Source organism: Seriola lalandi, unplaced genomic scaffold, assembly GCF_002814215.2.
Source record: "Seriola lalandi dorsalis isolate HSWRI2012SDOR001 ecotype SW California unplaced genomic scaffold, Sedor1 jcf7180002054479, whole genome shotgun sequence".
Taxonomy (NCBI): Eukaryota; Metazoa; Chordata; class Actinopteri; order Carangiformes; family Carangidae; genus Seriola; species Seriola lalandi.
In genome coordinates, this window is record NW_019525032.1 from 168,139 (window position 1) to 189,716 (window position 21,578).

The following is a 21,578-nucleotide window of genomic DNA, read 5'->3' on the forward strand; positions in this document are numbered from 1 at the left end:
TCTTCGTTTATTGTCACAGCAGCTGTGTGTGTTCAACGATAACTGAGTGTGTGTGTGTGTGTGTGTGTGTGTGTGCGTGCTCAGGACCTGCTCGGCTTGTGTGAACAGAAGAGGGGTAAAGACAACAAGGCCATCATAGCGTCCAACATCATGTACATCGTGGGCCAGTATCCTCGCTTCCTGCGAGCTCACTGGAAGTTCCTGAAGACCGTCGTCAACAAGCTGTTTGAGTTCATGCACGGTGAGAAACTCAGAGACCAAACGCTCCACGCGGATCAGACCGAGAAGTTTAACCTCGGATACAAACTGATTCTGATGTTTAGAGACAAAACAAATGAAACACACACACCTGGAGATCGTCCGTAACTCTACCGCTGTTACTTGAAAAGTGTGATTGTCTGTCAGTGAATCAGACTTACCATTTTTATCCTGTCCTTTGTCACAGAGACCCACGACGGCGTGCAGGACATGGCGTGTGACACCTTCATCAAGATCGCTCAGAAGTGCCGGCGTCATTTTGTCCAGGTGCAGGTGGGAGAGGTGATGCCCTTCATCGACGAGATCCTCAACAACATCAACACCATCATCTGCGACCTGCAGCCGCAGCAGGTGGGTCCCGTCTCACATCGCAGCTTTTGATGGCGTCAGTTCAGCAGTAAGACCTTTTATCTCGATGCCCCTCGTCTCCGCAGGTCCATACGTTCTACGAGGCGGTGGGCTACATGATCGGCGCTCAGACGGACCAGGCGGTTCAGGAGCTTCTAATAGAGAAGTACATGCTGCTGCCGAACCAGGTGTGGGACAGCATCATCCAGCAGGCCACCAAGGTGAGGAGCAACATTCTCATGTAATGCAGCCTGCGGCCTGACGTCACTGAAAACCGCTGCTCTGGCTAAACTGTGCGGGCGCTCTATTGCAGAACGTGGACATCCTGAAGGACGCCGAGACGGTGCGTCAGCTGGGCAGCATCCTAAAGACGAACGTCAGAGCCTGTAAAGCCGTCGGTCATCCCTTCGTCGTCCAGCTGGGACGAATCTACCTGGACATGCTCAACGTTTACAAGTGTCTGAGTGAAAACATCTCCTCGGCCGTCCAGACCAACGGTTAGCAGCCGTCTGCTCTCTCCTTCATTTGAGACAAAATACTGTTGAACTCTCAAGAGTCTTTGCTTTATCTGGGTCAGTGCCTGATTCTTCCTCCGTGGATGTTTGTTTTTATTTGTCGACCTCTTTGTTTCATCTCCACAGGTGAGATGGTGACCAAACAGCCTCTGATCAGGAGTATGAGGACGGTGAAGAGAGAGACGCTGAAGCTGATCTCAGGCTGGGTCAGTCGCTCCAACGACCCTCAGATGGTGAGTCCGGCTTTTATTTTCCCCCGGAGAGTTTCTAAATGTGTTTATATTTAAATCTGTGTTTATATTGGCTTTTTTATTTTGGTAGCAGTGTTCCACACAAAGCACCGTCTGTGTTCATTTAACAGTCGTGAAACAGCCAGTTCTGCTGCAGCTAATGGAAAACTGTAATAACAGTTTTGGAACTGTTCCCGATTCCTGCTTTTTAAAAAGAAAAAACAACAGTCTTAATGTTTATAATTAAAAGTTAAAATTAGAATAATGTTTTCAGTGCTGCGACCTGCTCTCTAACCCTGACTGCAACCAAAACATCCATCAGCGAAAAAAATATAAACCACAAAGTACTGCCAGTTTTTATTAATGAAAAAACACTGGCCCCCACTTTCTATTTCCAAACCGTGTCTCCTGCATTATGGACAGATTCCAACTCGTAAAGAAGCGTTTTCATAAGGTTTTAACTAAAGATCATGTTCAAGTTGAAAACTGACATAATACAGATGATTTTTGTCGACTGTTCCTGTTCAAAAGAAGTTGATGGTGCAGTTGCGGGAATCAGCCCGGCGCCATTCTGAAGCCCGCTTGTTCAGAACACTTAGATCTGACTGACGGTCTGTAAACGTGCTCGTGTGGTGTCCTTTGGTCCAGGTGGCAGAGAACTTTGTGCCCCCCCTGCTGGAGGCCGTGCTCATCGACTACCAGAGGAACGTCCCGGCCGCCCGGGAGCCCGAGGTCCTCAGCACCATGGCAACCATCGTCAACAAGCTGGGCGTCCACATCACCGGAGAAATCCCCAAGATCTTTGACGCTGTGTTCGAATGCACTTTGAATATGATCAACAAGGTGCGTCTGAGTGGTTTCATCACGCCTGGTACCAGGTGGAATACTCACCGAGTTACACGCTGAGACATCTGGTTGTTTTCCGTCTTTTGCCCTCAGGACTTTGAAGAATTCCCAGAACACAGAACCCATTTCTTCTACCTCCTTCAAGCCGCCACATCCCAGTGCTTCCCCGCCTTCCTGTCCATCGCCCCGGCCCAGTTCAAGCTGATCCTGGACTCCATCATCTGGGCCTTCAAGCACACGATGAGGAATGTGGCCGACACAGGTCCGAACCGGCATCCACTTGTTCTGTCAGATACAGTTTATAGAACCTGAAGGAGCCATGACATTCACACAACTGTTCTAGTAACGATTGAAATGGTAGAAAGTAAATCCAAGCTTTTTTAGCATTAATAAGAAAAATATAATAACTATTTTCTCAAATTTAACTATAAAGCATAGCCACACGGATTCCTGGAAATAGACCCAAAGAACCATCGAACTTTGTAGCTTGAACATTTAATCATCACACAGATGATGTTTAGATCCAAATGTTTGAGGTGAACTGACTAAAAACCTCTGGTCACTGATTGTAATTAAGTCTTTGGAAGTTAATTACAAAACACACATTTAAAATCAGGTTTTCCAGAAAGAAAAACTATGATAAAATATAATTTATCAGTTTGTTATAATCAATAATTGAGCCCATATTTTCAGTTGACGGAGTAATGGAAAATATGAGGCAATAACAGCTACCACACAGGTCGCTTTTGGACTGCAGGTCATGAATCTCGCCTGTACAAGTTAGATCCAGTAGGTCAGAGGTCAGTTCTGTAGATATTGGGTGTGTGCGATTGTCTTTTGAGTTTGTTTTCTAATCCCTGCTGGTCTGATGACGTCTCCTCGTCTCCCGCAGGTCTGCAGATCCTCTACACTCTCCTGCAGAACGTGTCTGCAGAGGAAGCAGCAGCACAGAGCTTCTACCAGACGTACTTCTGTGACGTCCTGCAGCACATCTTCTCCGTGGTCACCGACACCTCTCACACCGCAGGTGAACACACCGACACGTGGCGCCTGCCTGTATAAAGATACTTTTTCATATCGCGAAACTCGATCAGTTTGACGAGCCCCTCTCCTTTCACCTTGTCTGCAGGTCTGACCATGCACGCCACCATCTTGGCCTACATGTTCAACCTGGTGGAGGAGGGGAAGGTCAGCGTGGCCCTGAGCGCAGCCAGCCCCGCCAACAACCAGGCGCACGTCCAGGAGTACATCGCCAACCTGCTGAAGACGGCTTTCCCCCACCTGCAAGAGTAAGTAGTCCTCAGCCAGGCAGGTGAACCACAGTGGGATTACATGAGCTGTGTGTGTGTGGTTAATGTTTCCAGGTATTCTGCGCCTGCTCATGGAAGAGGTTTTTACATAAACACAGGGATTAAAGGAAAAAATTAAATAAGAGAGATTTTCCTACAGAAACAAGCTTCAAATAGAGCAGAACACATTGAAACACACTGAGTGAAGGCTGCAGCCGCGATCAGACACATCCTGAGAGACGAGCTCCGGGTTCCCCTTTTCAACTTTCAGAGAATTTTCTCACTTAGTACATTTTGATTTATTCAGAAAATAAGGTTTGACGTTGCCAGAAGCCCCAGAGACGTTTAATGTTCCATTAAATAAATGACACCTGTTAATATGGCACTTGTACATTCAGAGTCTGTACTTTTTAAAAGTGGCGATCTAAGAAGAAAAATATTTTAGAGTGTTCACTGGTTCCCATTATTGTGAACGAAACAAGTAGAAATCTTCAGAAATTCCACTGAAAACGGATTTCATTTCTTTTGTCTCTGTTCACTTTGTCAAAAAGCATTCTGGGAAATGCTGTGACGTAGAAGCAGAGCAGGTAAAAGGGGAAAAAGTAAATATAAAGATGGTACATGCTGCAGGGCTGCATCAGGTGCTGCTGTTGTTTTGTTATTCTGCTTGCACAGACTCGCTGCTAATTGAGTGTCTTGTGTTCAGTGCCCAGGTGAAGGTGTTTGTAACGGGTCTGTTCAGCCTGAATCAGGACATCCCCGCCTTCAAGGAGCACCTGAGGGACTTCCTGGTGCAGATCAAGGTGAGTGTGCAGAGGAATCGGGGTAACCAGACTGGGAGAGATAAGCATTCAAAAATAAAATGCAGCTGCACAAGATCTTAAAGAGAAGATAAGGAAAAGTTACGAGTGTTGTTTTCTACCAGGACGTGACTGAACAGGCTCGTAGAAGCGGCTGCATCGACGACACTTTAGTTTTACATTTGTTATTATTAAATTCTGTCATGTTGATGAAAACCTTTCGAGGTGAATCTTTAGTTTTGTAAACTTGCCAAAGGTTTTTGATAGACAAACACTGTAGCAGCTGATTTTTACTGATAACGACTATTTAGACAACATGTTGAAACAGGTTCAGCTCGGTGTCTGTGTAACGTCAGGCTGTACGCACTGAAGCAGCAACTGTAACTAGTCATGTTGATGTATTAAGTGGAAGGTCATGTAGCAGTAAAAAGCAAATGCCAAATCATCTTATATAAACCACTGTCCAAATGTCAACAGTAATTCTCAGATGGGATCAAAGAAAACAGCTCGTGTTGTTTCGTTGAAGAAATGTGATAACTCCTCGGCTGAATTACATAAGCTGAGACAAATCATTATTTAAACACGAAGTCTAATCTGATTGGAAGGATTTAAAAGCAATAACCTGCCCCGGATTATTTTAACTTGCGAGTGCAGAGACTGTGTGGAAAGTTTGAGCAGTGCAGGTCTCCCTCTGTGGGAAAGCAGTAAGTTGGCCCGGCTTGGCTCTGAAGCCTAAGGCCCGGGGTGAGCTCTGCTGAGCCTCTGCTTGTGTGGTCCTGCAGGAGTTTGCCGGCGAGGACACGACGGACTTGTTCCTGGAGGAGAGGGAGGCGTCTCTGCGCCAAGCCCAGGAGGAGAAACACAAGCTCCAGATGTCGGTGCCCGGCATCCTCAACCCCCACGAGCTGCCGGAGGAGATGTGCGACTGAAGCAGCGGCGACCAGCGTGTACAGAACAAATCCGAAGGGGGGAAAGGTCAAGAGAGAGCGAGGACGCTTCCTGTTGATAGATTGTTTTCTTTTCAAGTGTGTTTGTGTGCAAGTGTGTGTGTTTGAAAAGAGGAATGAGGGGCCGGAGAAAGGACCCCAGCACTCGGTTGTACGTCGACCAAATCAATGTCAATATGTAAATGAGAATTGCCCACCTGACCCCCCCTCACCCCTCCACCCCTCCACCCTGGTGCGAGTTCTTTTTTTTTTTTTTTTTTTTTCCTACAAACTTATTTTATATAAAGATTTTTTTTTGTTTAATACGCCATCTTTTGTTAATTCTTTGCTAATCAAAGCTTTATGTTTGGCCATACGGTTTCTTTTACACCTGCATGAAGTTGAAAGAATTAAAGGTTATTTTTAATCTCTCTTCACCCCACTTCAAATCACCCCCCCCCTCCCTCCCCCTCTTCTACTTGTTAATATGTAATATATGATGTTGAAACGCTTGCAGTGGTTAGTTGACAGATTGCTCTGGTTTCAGATTTGCCACGTGCTCGGTGCAGGATGAATGTGACACTCAAGGGGTAAACATGTACTTCCTTGCTTCCTTTGTTGTCTTGTTTTGGTTTGTCAGTGTGTTTAGTGTTTTTGTTTTGTTTGTTTTTTTTCTTTTACTCTGGCTCCCTGAGCGACTCGGGGCTTCAGTTGGACCGCTCTGCGTTTGGATGAGAAGGAAGGCTGTGTGCATATCATCCTATTTGTAAAGCTGTCTTAGTACTCTGAGAATATAAAGTTGGCTATTTTTACAAATGTTACTGTGTGATTCTGCTTCTTACCCAAAGCCCCAAAGCTTCCAGGACCTCAGGGAAAGTGTGAATAATATAATCTAAGAGGTTGTGGAAAAAATTAGAAATTGTTGTTTTTTCCTTAGTTATTTGACATCAAAGGAAAAGCATCATCTGCGTCAGTGATTTCAAGACTCAGGGACAGACTCCCGAGTGGGGTCACACATGACCAGGAGGTAAAATATGGAGTTGTAATAAAGTTGAATAGATCTTTTGGTGAAAGACAAGTGTAACATATATATAATTAACTGCTGGTACAGAGCCCTCGTTAGTGTTATTATCTCCACCTGTGTTTTCCCTGCTATCACAGGACAAAACATTGGCTGTAAAAAAGACGTCTCTTAATCAGATTCACCTGAGAACAGTGAACTACAGTCCAATGATGCTGCACAGCTATCGACATTCAGGTCAGCAACATTATTCATGCAGAAAAATACCACCAAAATGCACAGTTTTGACACAAAGTTAATTCTCCTTAGGCAAATATCAGTCCAATTTAAGATATGGAACATAGCAGCGTTGAGTTCTATGTGTAAAAACTGTTTGGGAAAGTTTTAATTTGATGTAATGATGTGAAAACATCAGCTTTATGTTCTTGAAAATGTTGCATTTTCTAACACTTTTCCTACCATTTCATTCAAAATGCAGCCAGTTCACATATAGACTCATTACCTAAGGAGCAAGTATAGTGACATGTAATAAGTTATTGGACATTATGATCATGTATTAAACAAAAAGGAACATGAAAGTGTGAGTGCAGCTCTACCTGGATTGTTAGACTGTAGATTAAATGCTGTGGTGTTCAGACAGAAACACTGCAGGCCGCCAGCTGTGATTAATTGACTCTGAAGTCAGTTGGGCCTGTTGGCAAGTTTACATCAGGTTTTCTTCCAGGAAGAAAAACTTCATTTTCGGCAAGTTTAATTTTCCAGCCTACACACACATAAATACATTATGAGTCATGAGAAAACTATGGCTTATGAGTTTTAGGAAATATTTATAAATCACCTCTCATTATTATGTAAAAGGCTGAGTCATAAATTTACTAAAACTATTTGGATAATGAAGGATCAAACTATACAGTAAGTGTAATTCCGTATTACATTGGAGGACATGGAAACAGACTTTTCTTTTCCTCCCTTTATAACCACCCAGCGAGAAAGCTTTTAAAATACAGGCAGAATAAATACACTACAGGAAAGACAACCTCTAAATAAACACAAAAATGAAAAACAAGTAAACCGTATTACATAATTTTCTAAATGTTCAGTTATGTGTATTTAATAATAATAATAATAATACTATATGTGTATAGTAAATATTTATTATTATTATTAATAATAATAATAATATTATTATTATTAATAATAATAATAGTAATTTAAATGTAATTGGAGGCAAACAAATACTATAAAAGATGTTTCATAAATGCATAAAACATAACGCAATATAGAAAATAATTATATTTAATATACATTTTCTGTCAAATTAAAATTTTGGAATCAATATTTTAGTTTCGTATAAATATTTTGCTGTATTTTGCATTCATTTTAAGTTATGTACATAATTGTCGTCGCTGTTGCCCTTGAGATCATAAGAAAAGGTTGTAAACATTACTTCATTGGGAAGATCTCGCGAGACTAGCGAAGAGTACCGAGCGGGCGAAGGAGACACGGACGAAAACTCCCGAGCTCTCAACACGCTGTGTCGCCCCCTCCTCCCCTCCCCTCCTTTTTCAACATGGCTGCTGTGTCTACTCTCTCAAGTAACGCTCAGATTGGAGACTGACTCGATTTCTACCGTCCAGTGCCTCTTAACTTTTGGTGTACATCAACTTCGCTTGGATGCAAATCACGTTCTACACCTTGTCGTTTCCCCTGGTTTCATTCAGTGGAATAACCTTCACCAATCACCCCCTCCCCTGGGCCTTTTTTTACCCCAAAAACAACCAACTGCCAGCCAACAACAGTTTCCAGTGCCATGGTTTGAGTAGGTGCACTCAGTTTTCCTCTTCATGAACAATGTGTGAAAACTGCGCCGAGCTGGTGGAGGTTTTAAATGAAAGTAAGTAAACAAATCGTTTTTATTTACACCAGACTAGCCGCTTGATGTTAGCACCGCTGTCCACTGAAGCTGGATGGGAGCATGTTAGCTTGCAGGCTAGCTAAATATAACTTTGTGTATTTTCTTGCTCTGTCCGCACTTTGCGGTCACAAGGCAGCGGAAGTCGTGACATTATTTGTGTGTGTGTTGCAGTCGGTGACAGCGAGGTGTTGGTGTCGGACCGTGTCGGTTTGGTGTGAATGTAAATGCCATTTTCCCTTCCTGACTGGCAGTCAGCTTCGGGCCTGTCTGTCAAACACTCCTCACACAACTCACACAAGCTAGCTCCTAAATCCAACCACTTCCAGCCGATTTGTGTGTGACATTACAGCCGTGAGTCAAAACACAACAGCACGGTTGAACACGATGCTCGGGAGCGGGGTTTTGAGGGATGCCGCTGTTGCTAAAATGCGGCTTGCGCGGATTTGGAAGTTAGCTAAGTTAGCTAGCTGAGCTAGTGAGCAGAGCCTGACTTTGTTTGATGTGTTTGTCAGGTCAGTCTGCTAGCTGTCCACTCCGCTGCCACCCATTGTTTGGTGGATGGTCACATTCACACTCCAAAATGGCCTGCAAACTCCCGATAATACTCTCACGGTTATTTCTGCTGACACGAACATGATGATGTAAATTTTCTTGTGTGTTTTGGCGAGCCTGTTAAATGTTAGTCTAAGCTAGCGACAACTCAGCTAGCCCAGAAAATTAATGGCTGCAACGAGGCGCATATTTTGGCACACAGCACACCGTTAATCCTCGGTAGCTTGTGGATATTTTTTCGGCAGATGTCCCATTGCACATTGCGCTTACTTCTTGCTCGTTTTGGTGTTAAAATCTATTGCAATCTTGCCACCTCGTCCCGTTTCACCTACAGGGCTAACGTCAACTCGAGGCAGCAAATGTAAATACAAGGTTGCCTTTATTGCTAAAACTTAGCCGTTAGTCCGGGCGTGCTAACCAGGCCTTGCTGCACTTCGGGGGTGTCTGCTAGACATTGAACAAAGCCGTTCAGTGCTATAACGCTATTTTTTAAAAACCGGTTTGCATGCAGTGATTGACGGTTTATTTGTCGTTTTCCTGCGTGTGTCCAGCCTATTGTGTGTCAAGAACTTGTGTATATGTGTGTGTGTGTGTGTGTGTGTGTGTGTGTGTGTGTGTGTGAAGAGAAAGCTCCTCCTGCAGGATCTGCAGGAATCCACTTTAACATACAATCCTGCACCTGACTGTATCATGGGCTCACTAATTCTAACTTAAGGAAGTCAGCAAAAAAAAAATAAAAAAAAATAAATCAAGCTTTATTATCACGATTCTTTTTCGACAAGTTGATATGTGGTTGTCAATTGGAGAATAAGCACTTTTGGAGTGTCTGCATACGGATGTTTAAGTCCAGTTGTGAGAGAGAGATGTGGCCACCTGTTTTTCAGCAAGGAATGTCATTCTCATTGTAGACTATCTGGCCAAAAGTATCAGGACACCTGATCATTACACCCATATCTTATTGCTGATCATATCATTACAAAAACCACGGGCTGTCTACTCCAGTAACAGCCTCCTCTCCTCTGGGAAGGCTTCCCACGGGTTTTTGGAACCCGGCTGCAGGAGTTTACTTCCATTCAGCCACAAGAGCATTATTATAACCCTTCCATAGAGAAGATGGCGTAGTTCTGCCAAACATGCCCTCAGTCTGCTTTGTGTCAGTTCATAAGAGACGGGTATCACGGGTTAATCTCTGGTTGTCACTCGAAGCAAAGACACCAACCTGCAGAATAGTTCCATATGCTTCACTGTCAAAACTGCAGAAAAGCACTGAATTACATCACATATTAAGTTTAGCCTCAGTTGCACATCTGGCTTTTCCACATCTCTTGGGTTAGGGTTAAAAAAAAAAAAAAAGAGAAACAGAAACTATTTTATTTTGTTTTATTTTTGTTGTTTTATTTTTCTCTCTTGTTGGGAGTCGATTAAATGAAGCCTTTAAAAGTCAGGAACATAAAATTATTTTCTACCCCTTTTTAACAAAACCACTCAGCAGAATCTGGACTCGACCACGGACATGTCGCACGTTTTGCTCCTCGGGACGTTGCTGCGACAGTTGGAATGGGTAATTGGGGACGTTGGCCGCTGATGTTTGGGTGATGAAGCCTGGCTTGTAGTTCAGTGGTTTAAGTTCATCCCAAAGGTGTTGGATTGGGTTGAGGTCAGGGCTGCGTGCAGGCCGGTCACCTGCTTCCATCCCAACAACCATTTCTCTGTAGACCTGGCTTTGTTGAAACGGGGAAAGGGACAAACACAAACTGTTGGAACAAAGTTGGCAGCACACTGTTGTCTAAAATATCATTCTGGATTGTGCTTTTTGAAGTTGTAGTCGTAGGCTGTCTGTTTTTGGCTGTGATGTGAATTGTCACTCACAGGTTCAGATTCAGATGTGTGTGTTTTGTTTTTGTACAGTCTCGCCTGATGTATGGAAAAAAAAACAAAAAAAACCTTGCAGTCATCAGAAGATGGTTTTTGTTTGATAGATTCTTTTGAAAGAGTATCTGTATGATTTGGGGAAATCCCAGGTTATGTAGTTGATGCTCATTGCATCACATGTGTTGATTGATAGATGAGAAGTCAAACAGTTACTTTCATTTTCATCTGCATTCATTCAGTGGAAAACAGCTGTCGTCTCACTGATGAACTCGAGCTCTGCAAACTGAAGTGTGTGTCGTACCTCACAGTTGGTTCTGGGCGTTGTAAATAAGACCTGACTTTCAGCATCAAAACCAGTAGTTGTTTATTACTTAGGTTTGAAAAATAATAAGTCCTCAAATGGTGGATATTGTCTGAACACAAGCCGCTATACCAGAACCTTAACCAAGTAAAACATGAGAAACAAAGATTTAAATTAGGAACCGTCTTATTCTTACCAGGCGTTCACAGCTTTCTAAGTTTTACGGTTCGATACACAAACCTACTCGCACTATAAAAAAAAAAAACCCAACGTGTTGAATGTGTTTACAGCGGAGGGTGAATGGAGGAGTGTGAATGTACTGTGTTATTGATTCAGCTCTATTGCTGTGAAGGTTCACAATGTGTTTCGCTTCTCGGCTAAACGAGACTCCAGTTTGAGGTTTTTCATGTGGTGTTGGGTTAAAGTTCATCTCACACACACACACACACACAGGAATGAAACTGTGAGAACTGGTTGTATTTTTGTGTTTTTTGGGACATGATGACGCTTGTAACTTTACTGATATAAACCAGTATTGTGGATGGGGGGGTGGTGGTGGTGGTGGTGGGGGGGGGCTTGCACAGCAGGGTGCTGTCAGCTGTGACAGCTCTGTCTACAAGACTGGCAGGTCCATGTGCTGTGTCTGTCGGAGACCTGTGACCTCAGATTTGCTGCAGCAGCATGTGTTTGTGTGTGCGTATGTAAGAGACAGAATCCCCTTTTACAACAGGGAGCTGTGTTCAGCTGGTGTTTCCCAACACGGGGATAATCCACATGGTTTCCAAAAAATGTGAGGATTTTCTGTTTTGAGTCCAAATTAAATATCTTTGGATTCTGGACCATTGTTCTAACAAAACAAAACAAAACAACTTGAAGACGTCAGCTTGGTCTCTGGGAGCGCCAATACATGGAAATGTTTCAAGAATATTCTGACATTTTCTACTAAGCAGCAGTTCAGAGAATAATCAGCCCCAGACCTGCGACATCTATGTACCAAACTGTTCATACGCAGTGTGAACATGCGTACCATGTGAATTTAGTCTTAAACCGCACACAAACTAAACCCTCAAACGAAAGTGAGTTTATTAAGTTTCTGTCCAAAAATGCAGGATGATGCAACTCAGATACTCACGTAGTCCTAGAAGATACATAACAGGCCTTTTCCACTGAAGACATTTTGACATGTCCCTGATGTTGTACATGTCCTCTCACTGTCATGGTTTACTGAATAGAACAGGACGGCGTCTGTGAGTCAGAATGTCCGCTGTAAAAAGACATTTGAAGAATTATTTTCATATTAAATGAACTATGAGACAAAAGAGAAGAAACATAACTAAATAAAGCGACTTTTTCAGATCGGTATTCTCCCTGCTCTGATCCGATACCACGTAATTTATTCCTACGTGTTATAGTTTCACATCTGGATAAAATAGTAGGCACTGAGCCTGTCTTCTGATTGGCTGACAATAAAAATATAGCAGATTTCAGGTAAAAACACTCGGAGAAACCAAATCCTGCAAGGTTTGGATGGTGGGTCCAGGTGGGCGGGGCTTGGTGACTGCTTTGTTGTGACATCACAAAGTTCCAGAAGTCCTGACGGCTGGTTTTAAGACTCAGTTTCTGAATACAGGCTGTGTGCATTTCTCTGTGGACTGAGGCTTTGATACTTTCACAGTATTAATATAGAAGCTAGAGCTGATCTATAATCACACTACACATGGACACAGACCTTTACACTGGAGGAGCTTTAAGATTCTCTTCTCCCAATTTACAATTGAACACAAAATATAATTTGATTATTTTCTCAGTGAATTTTTGGGTCTAAACAATATTAGAAATTGGAGGAAAAATTCTTTAAAGTCGAAGTTGGTTTCTTCAGATGATGTTTGTCTGACCACCGGTCCAAAACCCAAAGACATCCAATTTAAAGAAAAGAGAAAAAGCTGCAAATCTTCACATTTGAGAAGCTGGAGTTAGAGGCGTTGCAAACTCATCTTCTGTTTATTGACTAATCAATTAATCAACGAATCGTCTCAGCTCCCAATAGAACCTCTGGTATTATTATAATAATTATTAAGGCCTGCAGAGAGGTTCAGGAATGACGGATATTTGGCCTTTGTTAGAATTTAGGAAGCACAACGTTGATTTGTTTCAGTTGAATAACGGCAGACGACCCTCGTCCAGTGGCTGTCAACAGTCTTTGGACCTTGAACACCTCAAATACACCTGAGCGGCCAGACCTGCAAAAAGCATTATTCACACAACAGCAGCTTCCACATTGTTCAGTGACTCTGATTAAACCTATCATGCAGTTTCAGCTATTTCCCAGCAACGCACACACACACACACACACACAGACACACACACACACACACACACAGACACACACACACACACACACACACACACAGACCTCGATTATCAAGGTTGAGAACTGCTGACCCTGACCGACTCGTGTTGACCAGGACATCTGTCTTGTCGTAACAGAATGTGGTGACATGAAGACAATGTCCACATAGATTCAAATAAGTTTATACAAAAATAATTTAAAAAAAAACAACATTTTATGCAGAAATAATAACCTACATTGATGACATCACCTTTCCAGCTTGTTACCATGACACAGTATCAGGGTTCGGGTCTCGTTCAGGTTATTTTGTCACGTAAATCTTTATTTCCAAATATAATTTATTAAGATTTTTCTCTCATACTGTGCCAGTGGTCTGTGTCCATGCATGTCATGTGTTATAGTGGTCCTATAATAAAGAGAAAAACCCTATTCATGCAGCTCATTTCATTCCAGGTGGAAGCACAATGTGCTGCACAAAGGAAGGATTTCAAAGGAAGTTGCAACCACAAAAACTATGTGGACAGTGTGAAGATAAAACATTGGACACAAATTAAAACAAACACATGAATAGAGCTGCACAATTAAATGAAATATAATTGAAATCGCAAAAATGACCAAGTTCAATATCCAAATCACAGGAGCTGCATTTTGTTTTGTCACGTTGTTGTGCTTTGTTAGCACCATAATCTCTGTGATGCTACAGACACGCCCCCGCCTGTAAATCATATTCTGCAGACGTAAAGGAACATGCTCGTTAGTAGACCAACAAATATCAAACATTCACCATGAAAATTAAATGCAAAAATGACCATTCCAACTGCCAAAATAATCACTCTATGATTTTATTTGCACATCGTGCAGCCCTACATTTAAATGAAATGTATGAATTAAAAACCATAAAGAAAATGAAATAAGACCAACAACTGATCAGTAAGAAAAACAAAGGAATAAAATGTGATTAGATAAAATAATAATTAGTCCAATAAAAATAAGACGTATAAAACCTATAAAAGGAATAAGAATAGAATAAAATGGTAAATTAAGATCAGCACACAGACGACCTGAAAGCCTCGGCTCCGGATGGAAGCAGCAGACGATGGTCTCAGTCTGAGGGACAGAGAGTTGACTTCTTATCTTCACTAGAGAGCGGGAAACGTAACCTGTGCTGTTTTATGTTCTGTTGTGTTTTTTTGTTGTTGGCTTGGTGAAGATGGAAGGAGGAAAAACAAAGAGACACATACAGGTTTTCATATTCAGACGAGGTCTCAGAGGAAACTGCTGTTGCTGTGGACGGGTTGTTTTAGCAGACAGCATGACAACCTTGAGATGCCAGCTGTGTGTGTGTGTGTGTCTGTGTGTGTCTGTGTGTGTGTGTGTCTGTGTGTGTGTGTGTGTGTGTGTGTGTGTGTGTGTGTGTGTGTGTGTGTGTGTGGATGACGGTGTCGTTCGGTCGCTCAGCCACTTCGGTCCAGTCTGAGACGTCTTAATAACTGCGGCTGGATCGTCGTGGTCATTTGGACGGGTTATAGAACATTTGGAGATCCCCACTTTCCTCTGGACGGTTGATTTAGTGAAATGCCTTAAAATCCAGAAGTGTCCCAGTTTTCCGCCAGAGGCTGAAAAGATCAGCTGCTCAGTTTAACACCTGCAGGTTTTTATATGAGCCATAAAAACTTCATTTCCTCTGACGTGTGCTGCATTGCTGCGTCTGGCTCCGTGTCTCTGCATCCACCTGAAAACTGGCCTCTTCACAGAAGCCTAGAAAAGGAGGGAGAATTAGATTTTAGCCACGTTAGAGTTGACAGTATCTGATGAAGTTGGGTGTTCATTCACAGCTGATAGGAAGACTTTTAGACCTTTTTATAAAAGGTATAAATTATAAAAGATAACGTACGAGAATGAAATCGTTGTTATTGAGACATTGGCAGAATCTTACAAGGATGCAATAGTAAGAAAATTGTTGGTTTGTCATTTATGAAAACGCTGCCTGACGCTGACTGTGGCATATGTTTAAGGGTTCAAAGGGTTTTAACCGCAAAGAAAAACATTTTTAATTAAAGACATTCAAATTTCTCCAAGAAAATGAAACTATGCCCCGTGCTCCTGCAGCTCAACATGAATCTGTCAGTGTAAAGAGAAAACGGATGTTAAAAGACATTTTAAAATCAGGCCTTCTATCAAAATGGACTCCAGAGGGTTAAAACTCCTGCAGTCTGAGTCCGTCTTTAGAGACTGAACATATTCAGATCATCCTCGGCCACGGTCGTCTGTCAGCAGCACAACACACAGTTGAGCTGTATTTATTATAATGCCACAGCTGGAACGTTCATATTTACACGCCTCCGGTCTGGCTGAACGTTCCCGTCCCCGCTGAGCTGAGGAGTGTGATCACACAGCGGAGATGTCCTCCCCCTCTTTGTATTTATATCCACGCTGAGCTGCAGCCATAAAGCGGGTTTAGTGTTGGCACCAGAGCGCCTGTTCCCAGACATCCTCATAAAGTGAAGCGGTGAAACGACGTCCCTCATCTGCCGGGACGTCCCAGAACTCCGACCCCGGTGCCGAAGCCTCTGAGGAGCTTCCGTTCACACGTAGAGCTGAAAAGGTTTTGGTTCAGGTTCAGTTTGAACAAAGTTGAATACAGTTTTTTGTTTTCTGTCTGTCTTTGCTGCCAGATTCAGGTCAGCGATTCAGCGGAGACACTTGACTCCTCTAAACCGGGTGTGACTGATATGGATCTTTGAGGGCCAATACAATAACAGTAACTTCAGACTGAAGCCGTCGGAGTCTGGAGCCAATATTTAATGTCTCTGCATGAGGCGGTCTCCCAGTCGCAGCTCATCTGATGCAGCACTTTGATGCTGAGAGTAAACATCTGATAACGATGCTTCAGCTCATATTCTCTCCTCTTTTTTTTCTCACTTTTTATTTATAACAATTTTAGTCATTTTACAATAAAATAGGAACCAAATGGGGAACACATTCCTCAGTCTACTAAAGGTGTCTCCATATTGTCCTCAGGTTTATCCAGATATGAGCATCAGTGTTTTTCCTTTTCTCTCTCTCTTCTGGGGAAGAAACTTTTCCATCACATACCTGTGTCTCCCTCTCACACCAGCTTTCAGCTCTTTTTCACAGAGGTACATGTCACTTCTGAAGACGGCGTCCTCTGTTATTCATCCAAGATAACTCGGATTTAGTGTTTTAAAAGAAATCTGCCAGAATAATCGCAGTATGATTTTTGTTTTTTTGCATACAGTGCAGCTCTGACCTGAACTGTTTCTGAGGTTTAAAGATATTTTCCCCCAAAATTTGATAATATTTTCACACGTCCAGAAAATATGGGACTGGTTAGTGTCTATGTGTCAACACAATCTCCATCATTCTCTATTTTCTTTTCATATGAACATCTTAAAGGACAACTCCACCAATTTTACACATGAAGTTCAGTTTACTTGTCACTTAACCTATTGAAACTGACATCACACGTGACACATGTTGAGTATCTACAAACTAAAACTCCTAATAAACAACTTCTTTTACAAACTTGGGGCATGGAATTTGAGGTGCACATTTACCAGATGGGAATTATGCATTATGGGTAATGTAGGATCCAGTGTTTGTGGAGGTTAAGTCAGGACATCTCGTTTTTTTAAACTCAAACCTTTTGGAAATGCAATAATCTAATCTAATGATTTTACATAATGATTATCCAAAGAAGCTTTTTATCATAAATAATTGTGAGAATGATTTGATATTAAACAGTGACAGGAACAGTTTGAATTATAATCTTCACTGGAAATTAAATTCATGATAAATAATTATAAGTAAAATATTTTTCACAAATAAATCAAATATGTAACTTTTATTTTAACAAAAAGGGTCAAATTATATTAAAACGCAGCCTGTAAAACATTTCTGTGCATGTCTGCCAACATAATTGTTAATTGTTTAATTGTCTTTTTCTCTGTGAAACAACCTGAGAGCAGCTGTAGCTGTTATCTGCTGCAGCTTTGCACAGAGTTTGTTCACAGTAGCGGCGTGTGTTGTTGTTTCGTCCGCTCTTCTTCGGAGGATAAAACTGTCATGATGTCATGTTTTGTGACGGGTGTTTTGTGTCGTCTCTCCCTCAGTATCGGATGCAGACGGCAGCGAAGGCGGCTTCCAGCTGAAGAAGGAACATGCCCTGCGAGTGCTGGGCTACATCAGCTCCTGGACACAGAGGTCAGTGCCGCTTCCTCCCGAGTCACGTTCAGCCGACAAACTCCAGGCGAAACCGACTCCCTGGCTTTGCTTTATTGATCCTGAGTTGTTGTTGAAAGAGCGAGTTTCTCCTAAACTGTAAGAACCTCCTGAAGCGCTTTGCTGCCACACTTCAACAAATCACCACGTTTTAGATTCAGACCAACTTCTAACTGCAAACCAAAGGATTTATTAACGGTTAGCTAGTTTATTTATTAGCTTGTTAACACACACTAAATCATTTATAAGCTGTTAAAACACATTAGATAAAAAACACAACAGTGACCCGTTGCTTGCCAAATAGTGAGCCCACGTGTTCATCCCTTTGTTTTCTCCATCATCAGCGTTTGTTCCTGCTGCTTCATCACGTCTTTAAGTTATCGTCAGCAGCTTAATGGTCAAACGGTTTCATTTGGCAGATCACATGATCAAATCAAATGACCATGATTCATCATTATAACTGTTTTATAACTGATCTGTTTCACCCTTTACAATAAAGCTCCTGTTACCAGTTATAAATGATAGTAACTCACTTTTTATAATTGTTTATTAAGTGTTAAAACTGAATTAATAACCTAATTATAAACCATCTATAAAGTCTCATTGTAAAGTGGTGCCACCTGAGCGAAGTTTACCCAGGTCACTGTTGCTGCCTCGGTGGAAAAGCTGGATTACAGACGTTTGCATTCACACACACACACACACACACGCACACACACACACACACAAGCACACACGAGCAGCTGCTGTCTGCTGCTCTCAGTCTTCTGCAGGACTTTGTCAGTTTGAGTCTCTTTCAAAACCCTTTCACTAGGGGAGAAAGTAGAAAATCTAAATCTATTCAAACTGAAAAACAAACTGGTTTGAAAGTGATGTTAAAGCAGCGAGGACATTCTGGAAAAACGAGGACAAACTCTAAACAGTGTTTGCTGGACTTTTACCAGCTGGGAAAATCTTCTCAGGGGAAATGAATGACTCATTACGCCGCCGACCTCCCGCTCCCTGCGAGTCATTAAAGCGGCTGACGGAGCCTGTGGCCGCGTGGCCGTCGCTCAGGTGTGAACGTGGCTTCGCTGTGACGAGTCTGGCAGCTCTCAGTCTCCGTCACGTTGGATAAATACACATTCAAAACAATAGATGTTTTTACATGATCTTTATTTCCTCATTCGAGGCCGTCACACAATATGAATGTTCTGAGTAATGATGGCGCTCCTTTTAGTTTGGTGTTTGTTTTTCTTCCTCCAGCTGGAGTGTTTGTTTTTCTTTTTTCTTTTATATTCAGAGTTTTAAGGAGACGTGAAGTCGCTGACACAAACACCCAGAAGCTGCTGACTCATCCGTCCAAACTGCCAGCAGGCAGATCTTAGGCTGCGTCTGCTGCTCCACGTTTGTGAATGAGTGTAGAACATACGAGCAGATTGGCAGCGACTCATCCTGTACTTTGACTCGGTCAATATTCAATAATATTGATCGATATATTTCCCGCCATATGCAATATTTGTCATAACAGTTTTGTAGTCAGTGTTCGTTTTCCCTGCTGCTGAGTCTGACCCTCAGTTCACCTCCTCCTGGGATCGCTGTCCACTGAACCTCGGCACGTGACAGATAAAACTTCGCTTATAGCTGAAACAAAATACAATAATATGATTATACATTTTAAAAAAGAAAAGAAAACACCCCCGATAATAAAGTGTATCGCGACAGTTTGGCTGGACGCCCGATCCTAGCTTTGTCTAAAGTGAGAGGAAACAGGTGAGCAGGTTAACAGCTACACAAACAGTCCAGCTTAAAACTTAAATGCATAAGTGGTTACATAAAGTTAATTTTTTTAATTGTCGGCGGGTTTTTGAGATTTGTAGATGTAAACGGAGCGTGTGTAAATATATGAGACACCTGCAGTTAGTTACTCTTACTCTACTCCCCTTCAACAGGTTGTGTGAAAGCGGCTACAGTTCTTTCAGACACGGCGCAGGTGTTTGGGTCACCTGGACCTCAGTGATCTCCGTAGTGAGATCCTGATGTCACCTGCTGGAGAATGAAGCTCTACCTTCATGTTGACTGTCGTCGTTTCTGTTTGTGTCTCCAGACAATGTCTCTGCTGCTTCAAGGAGTACAAGCACCTGGAGGTCTTCAACCAGCTGGTCTACGCCCTCATTAACCTGGTCATCGCCCAGATCAGCAGCCTGAGAGACCGCCTCTGCAGCGTCCAGGACCACACCCATAAAGGAGGCGTGTCAGGGGGCGAGGCGTTGGGCTCCGAATGGAGCGGCGAATCTGCACCGGGGCCCCTCCCCCAGCCGTCATCGCCCGGGGAGGACGAACCTGTGAATGTGGAGAGAGACTCTGCGGAAGAGGATGCCGACACCCCCGACCTCAACCAGAATAAGACCCAGCACCAGGGGGGTGAAGCCCAGATGGAAGCACTGGGGCCTGGGGAGAGCGGCAGCGGGTCTGGGGTCGGCGATGGAGGCGACGGGGTCGGCGGCGGCGGCGACACCCAGGACCCGTTCAGCTCCTGGAGCACAGAGGAGAGGGAGAAACTGCTGCTGTGTGCGGCCAAGATCTTCCAGATCCAGTTCCCCCTCTACACAGCCTACAAACACAACACACACCCCACCATCGAGGTGAGGACACGTCCCAGATCTCACACACACCTGACTCCCACAGACCAGAACAATATCTTACACGTTAACGCTGCCGGAGCGTTTGTGGTTTATTCTCACAGATGTGTCGTAGCTTTTCTGCTGATGACACCAAAACACATTCTGCTTTGTTCAAGCTCCTTTTTAAACGTGGAGTTCAGAAAATAAACATTAACCGCACGGAACCAGCCTTGTAATTATTCTGTTTGCAGACGATACAAGTTTCCATGTCACGTTAAGCTCGGCTGTTTCTGTTTTCTCCCTTCCTGTTTTTCTTTCCAGGACATATCCGCTCACGAGAGCAACATCCTCGGCTCCTTCTGCGACATGAATGTAAGGAACCTACTTTATCTTTATTCCAGTGAGTTGAGTGTTTTCATTGCTGCTGCTGCTGCTGCTGCTGCGTTTACTTACAACTTGTTTTCTGCCAATCAGCAGCTGACACCTACAGCTGGAAATGGGTCAAATACGACCAATGATTTCACTGCAGCCAAAAAACACAGACTTCCTTTTTTTATTTCAATGAATCTCCTCATGACTAATCCACTGTAAGCCGCTCTGAGAAGCGATGTCTTGCAGACGCTTAAAATTTTAAATTCGTCTCTTGTCGTCTTGTTTTCACGACGGTCGCGTCCCGTTCATTTATTCCATCCTGAGCCTGTTTTATTGGAACAAGCTCTCTGCCCAAACCCGACAGCTGCGCTGCATCCAGAGCGAGAGGAGGGGGGGGGGGGTGAATACTAGATGTAGGCCTGAGGCACGTTGCGAATCGCTGTAAGAGACGAGGACGTCAGTGTGTGCCAACAGTGTCACATGACCGCTGAGGAGACTCAGGTTTATTGGGCACATGTTTCCTCAGCGGGTCGGGCCTTCGCTCCCTCCACTCAGTCAGTTCAGCTGCTGTCTGAGGGCGCAGTGCGTTAGGACGGATCCACTGGAAAAAATAAAGAGAGTGCTTCATCATCATCATCATCATCATCATCAGCAGCAGCAGCAGCGGCGGCGGCGTCTCCTCCTGTGATTATTCTAAAGTATCTGGGAACCATCTCCACTCAGCGGCAGTTTTCTTGTCACCCGGACAGATGTTAATATCTCGGAGTGAAAGTCCAAACAGCTGTGTCTTGTCATTTATATACAATAGAATATTCAGTAGTTAATGAATGAGTTTGTAAATATACAGTTTTCAGTCAATCTGACGCACAACTACTTGTATAATTGTTAAATAATTCTTTTGGCTTTAAAAACCTTTTTGTGTTTCAAATTTCTGCCAAATTTCATTCATCCATCATTAAATTATTGATTGATTAAATACATTTGTCATTCAGCTTCACCAGAACTAAAACAGTTACACTCCTTTACGCTCTTCAGCGAGGCCACAGCTGATGAACAACTTCACAACAGTGTGAAAGAAAAGTAAAACGGCCACTAGGTGTGTGTAAATCTAATGATCTGCTCCCTCTTGGCTGTGAAA

At 43.1% G+C, this 21,578-nt stretch overlaps 2 protein-coding genes across 2 annotated transcripts in view; both read left to right on the forward strand.

Moving 5' to 3' along the window:
* Positions 1 to 6,028, forward strand: part of xpo1a (exportin 1 (CRM1 homolog, yeast) a) — a 14,896-nt gene extending 8,868 nt beyond the window's left edge. Inside the window, exons 12-22 of the mRNA XM_087175647.1 lie at positions 52 to 241; positions 446 to 609; positions 693 to 827; positions 920 to 1,103; positions 1,248 to 1,354; positions 2,000 to 2,194; positions 2,291 to 2,459; positions 3,090 to 3,224; positions 3,327 to 3,486; positions 4,193 to 4,289; positions 5,069 to 6,028. Of these exons, the coding sequence (XP_087031773.1) occupies positions 52 to 241; positions 446 to 609; positions 693 to 827; positions 920 to 1,103; positions 1,248 to 1,354; positions 2,000 to 2,194; positions 2,291 to 2,459; positions 3,090 to 3,224; positions 3,327 to 3,486; positions 4,193 to 4,289; positions 5,069 to 5,215 (1,683 nt within the window). The 3' untranslated portion in view covers positions 5,216 to 6,028. The remainder of the gene's footprint in view (positions 1 to 51; positions 242 to 445; positions 610 to 692; positions 828 to 919; positions 1,104 to 1,247; positions 1,355 to 1,999; positions 2,195 to 2,290; positions 2,460 to 3,089; positions 3,225 to 3,326; positions 3,487 to 4,192; positions 4,290 to 5,068) is intronic.
* Positions 6,029 to 7,780: 1,752 nt separating this feature from the next.
* Positions 7,781 to 21,578, forward strand: part of usp34 (ubiquitin specific peptidase 34) — a 58,320-nt gene continuing 44,522 nt past the window's right edge. The window contains exons 1-4 of the mRNA XM_087175648.1: positions 7,781 to 8,127; positions 17,357 to 17,447; positions 19,552 to 20,089; positions 20,390 to 20,440. Of these exons, the coding sequence (XP_087031774.1) occupies positions 8,085 to 8,127; positions 17,357 to 17,447; positions 19,552 to 20,089; positions 20,390 to 20,440 (723 nt within the window). The 5' untranslated portion in view covers positions 7,781 to 8,084. The remainder of the gene's footprint in view (positions 8,128 to 17,356; positions 17,448 to 19,551; positions 20,090 to 20,389; positions 20,441 to 21,578) is intronic.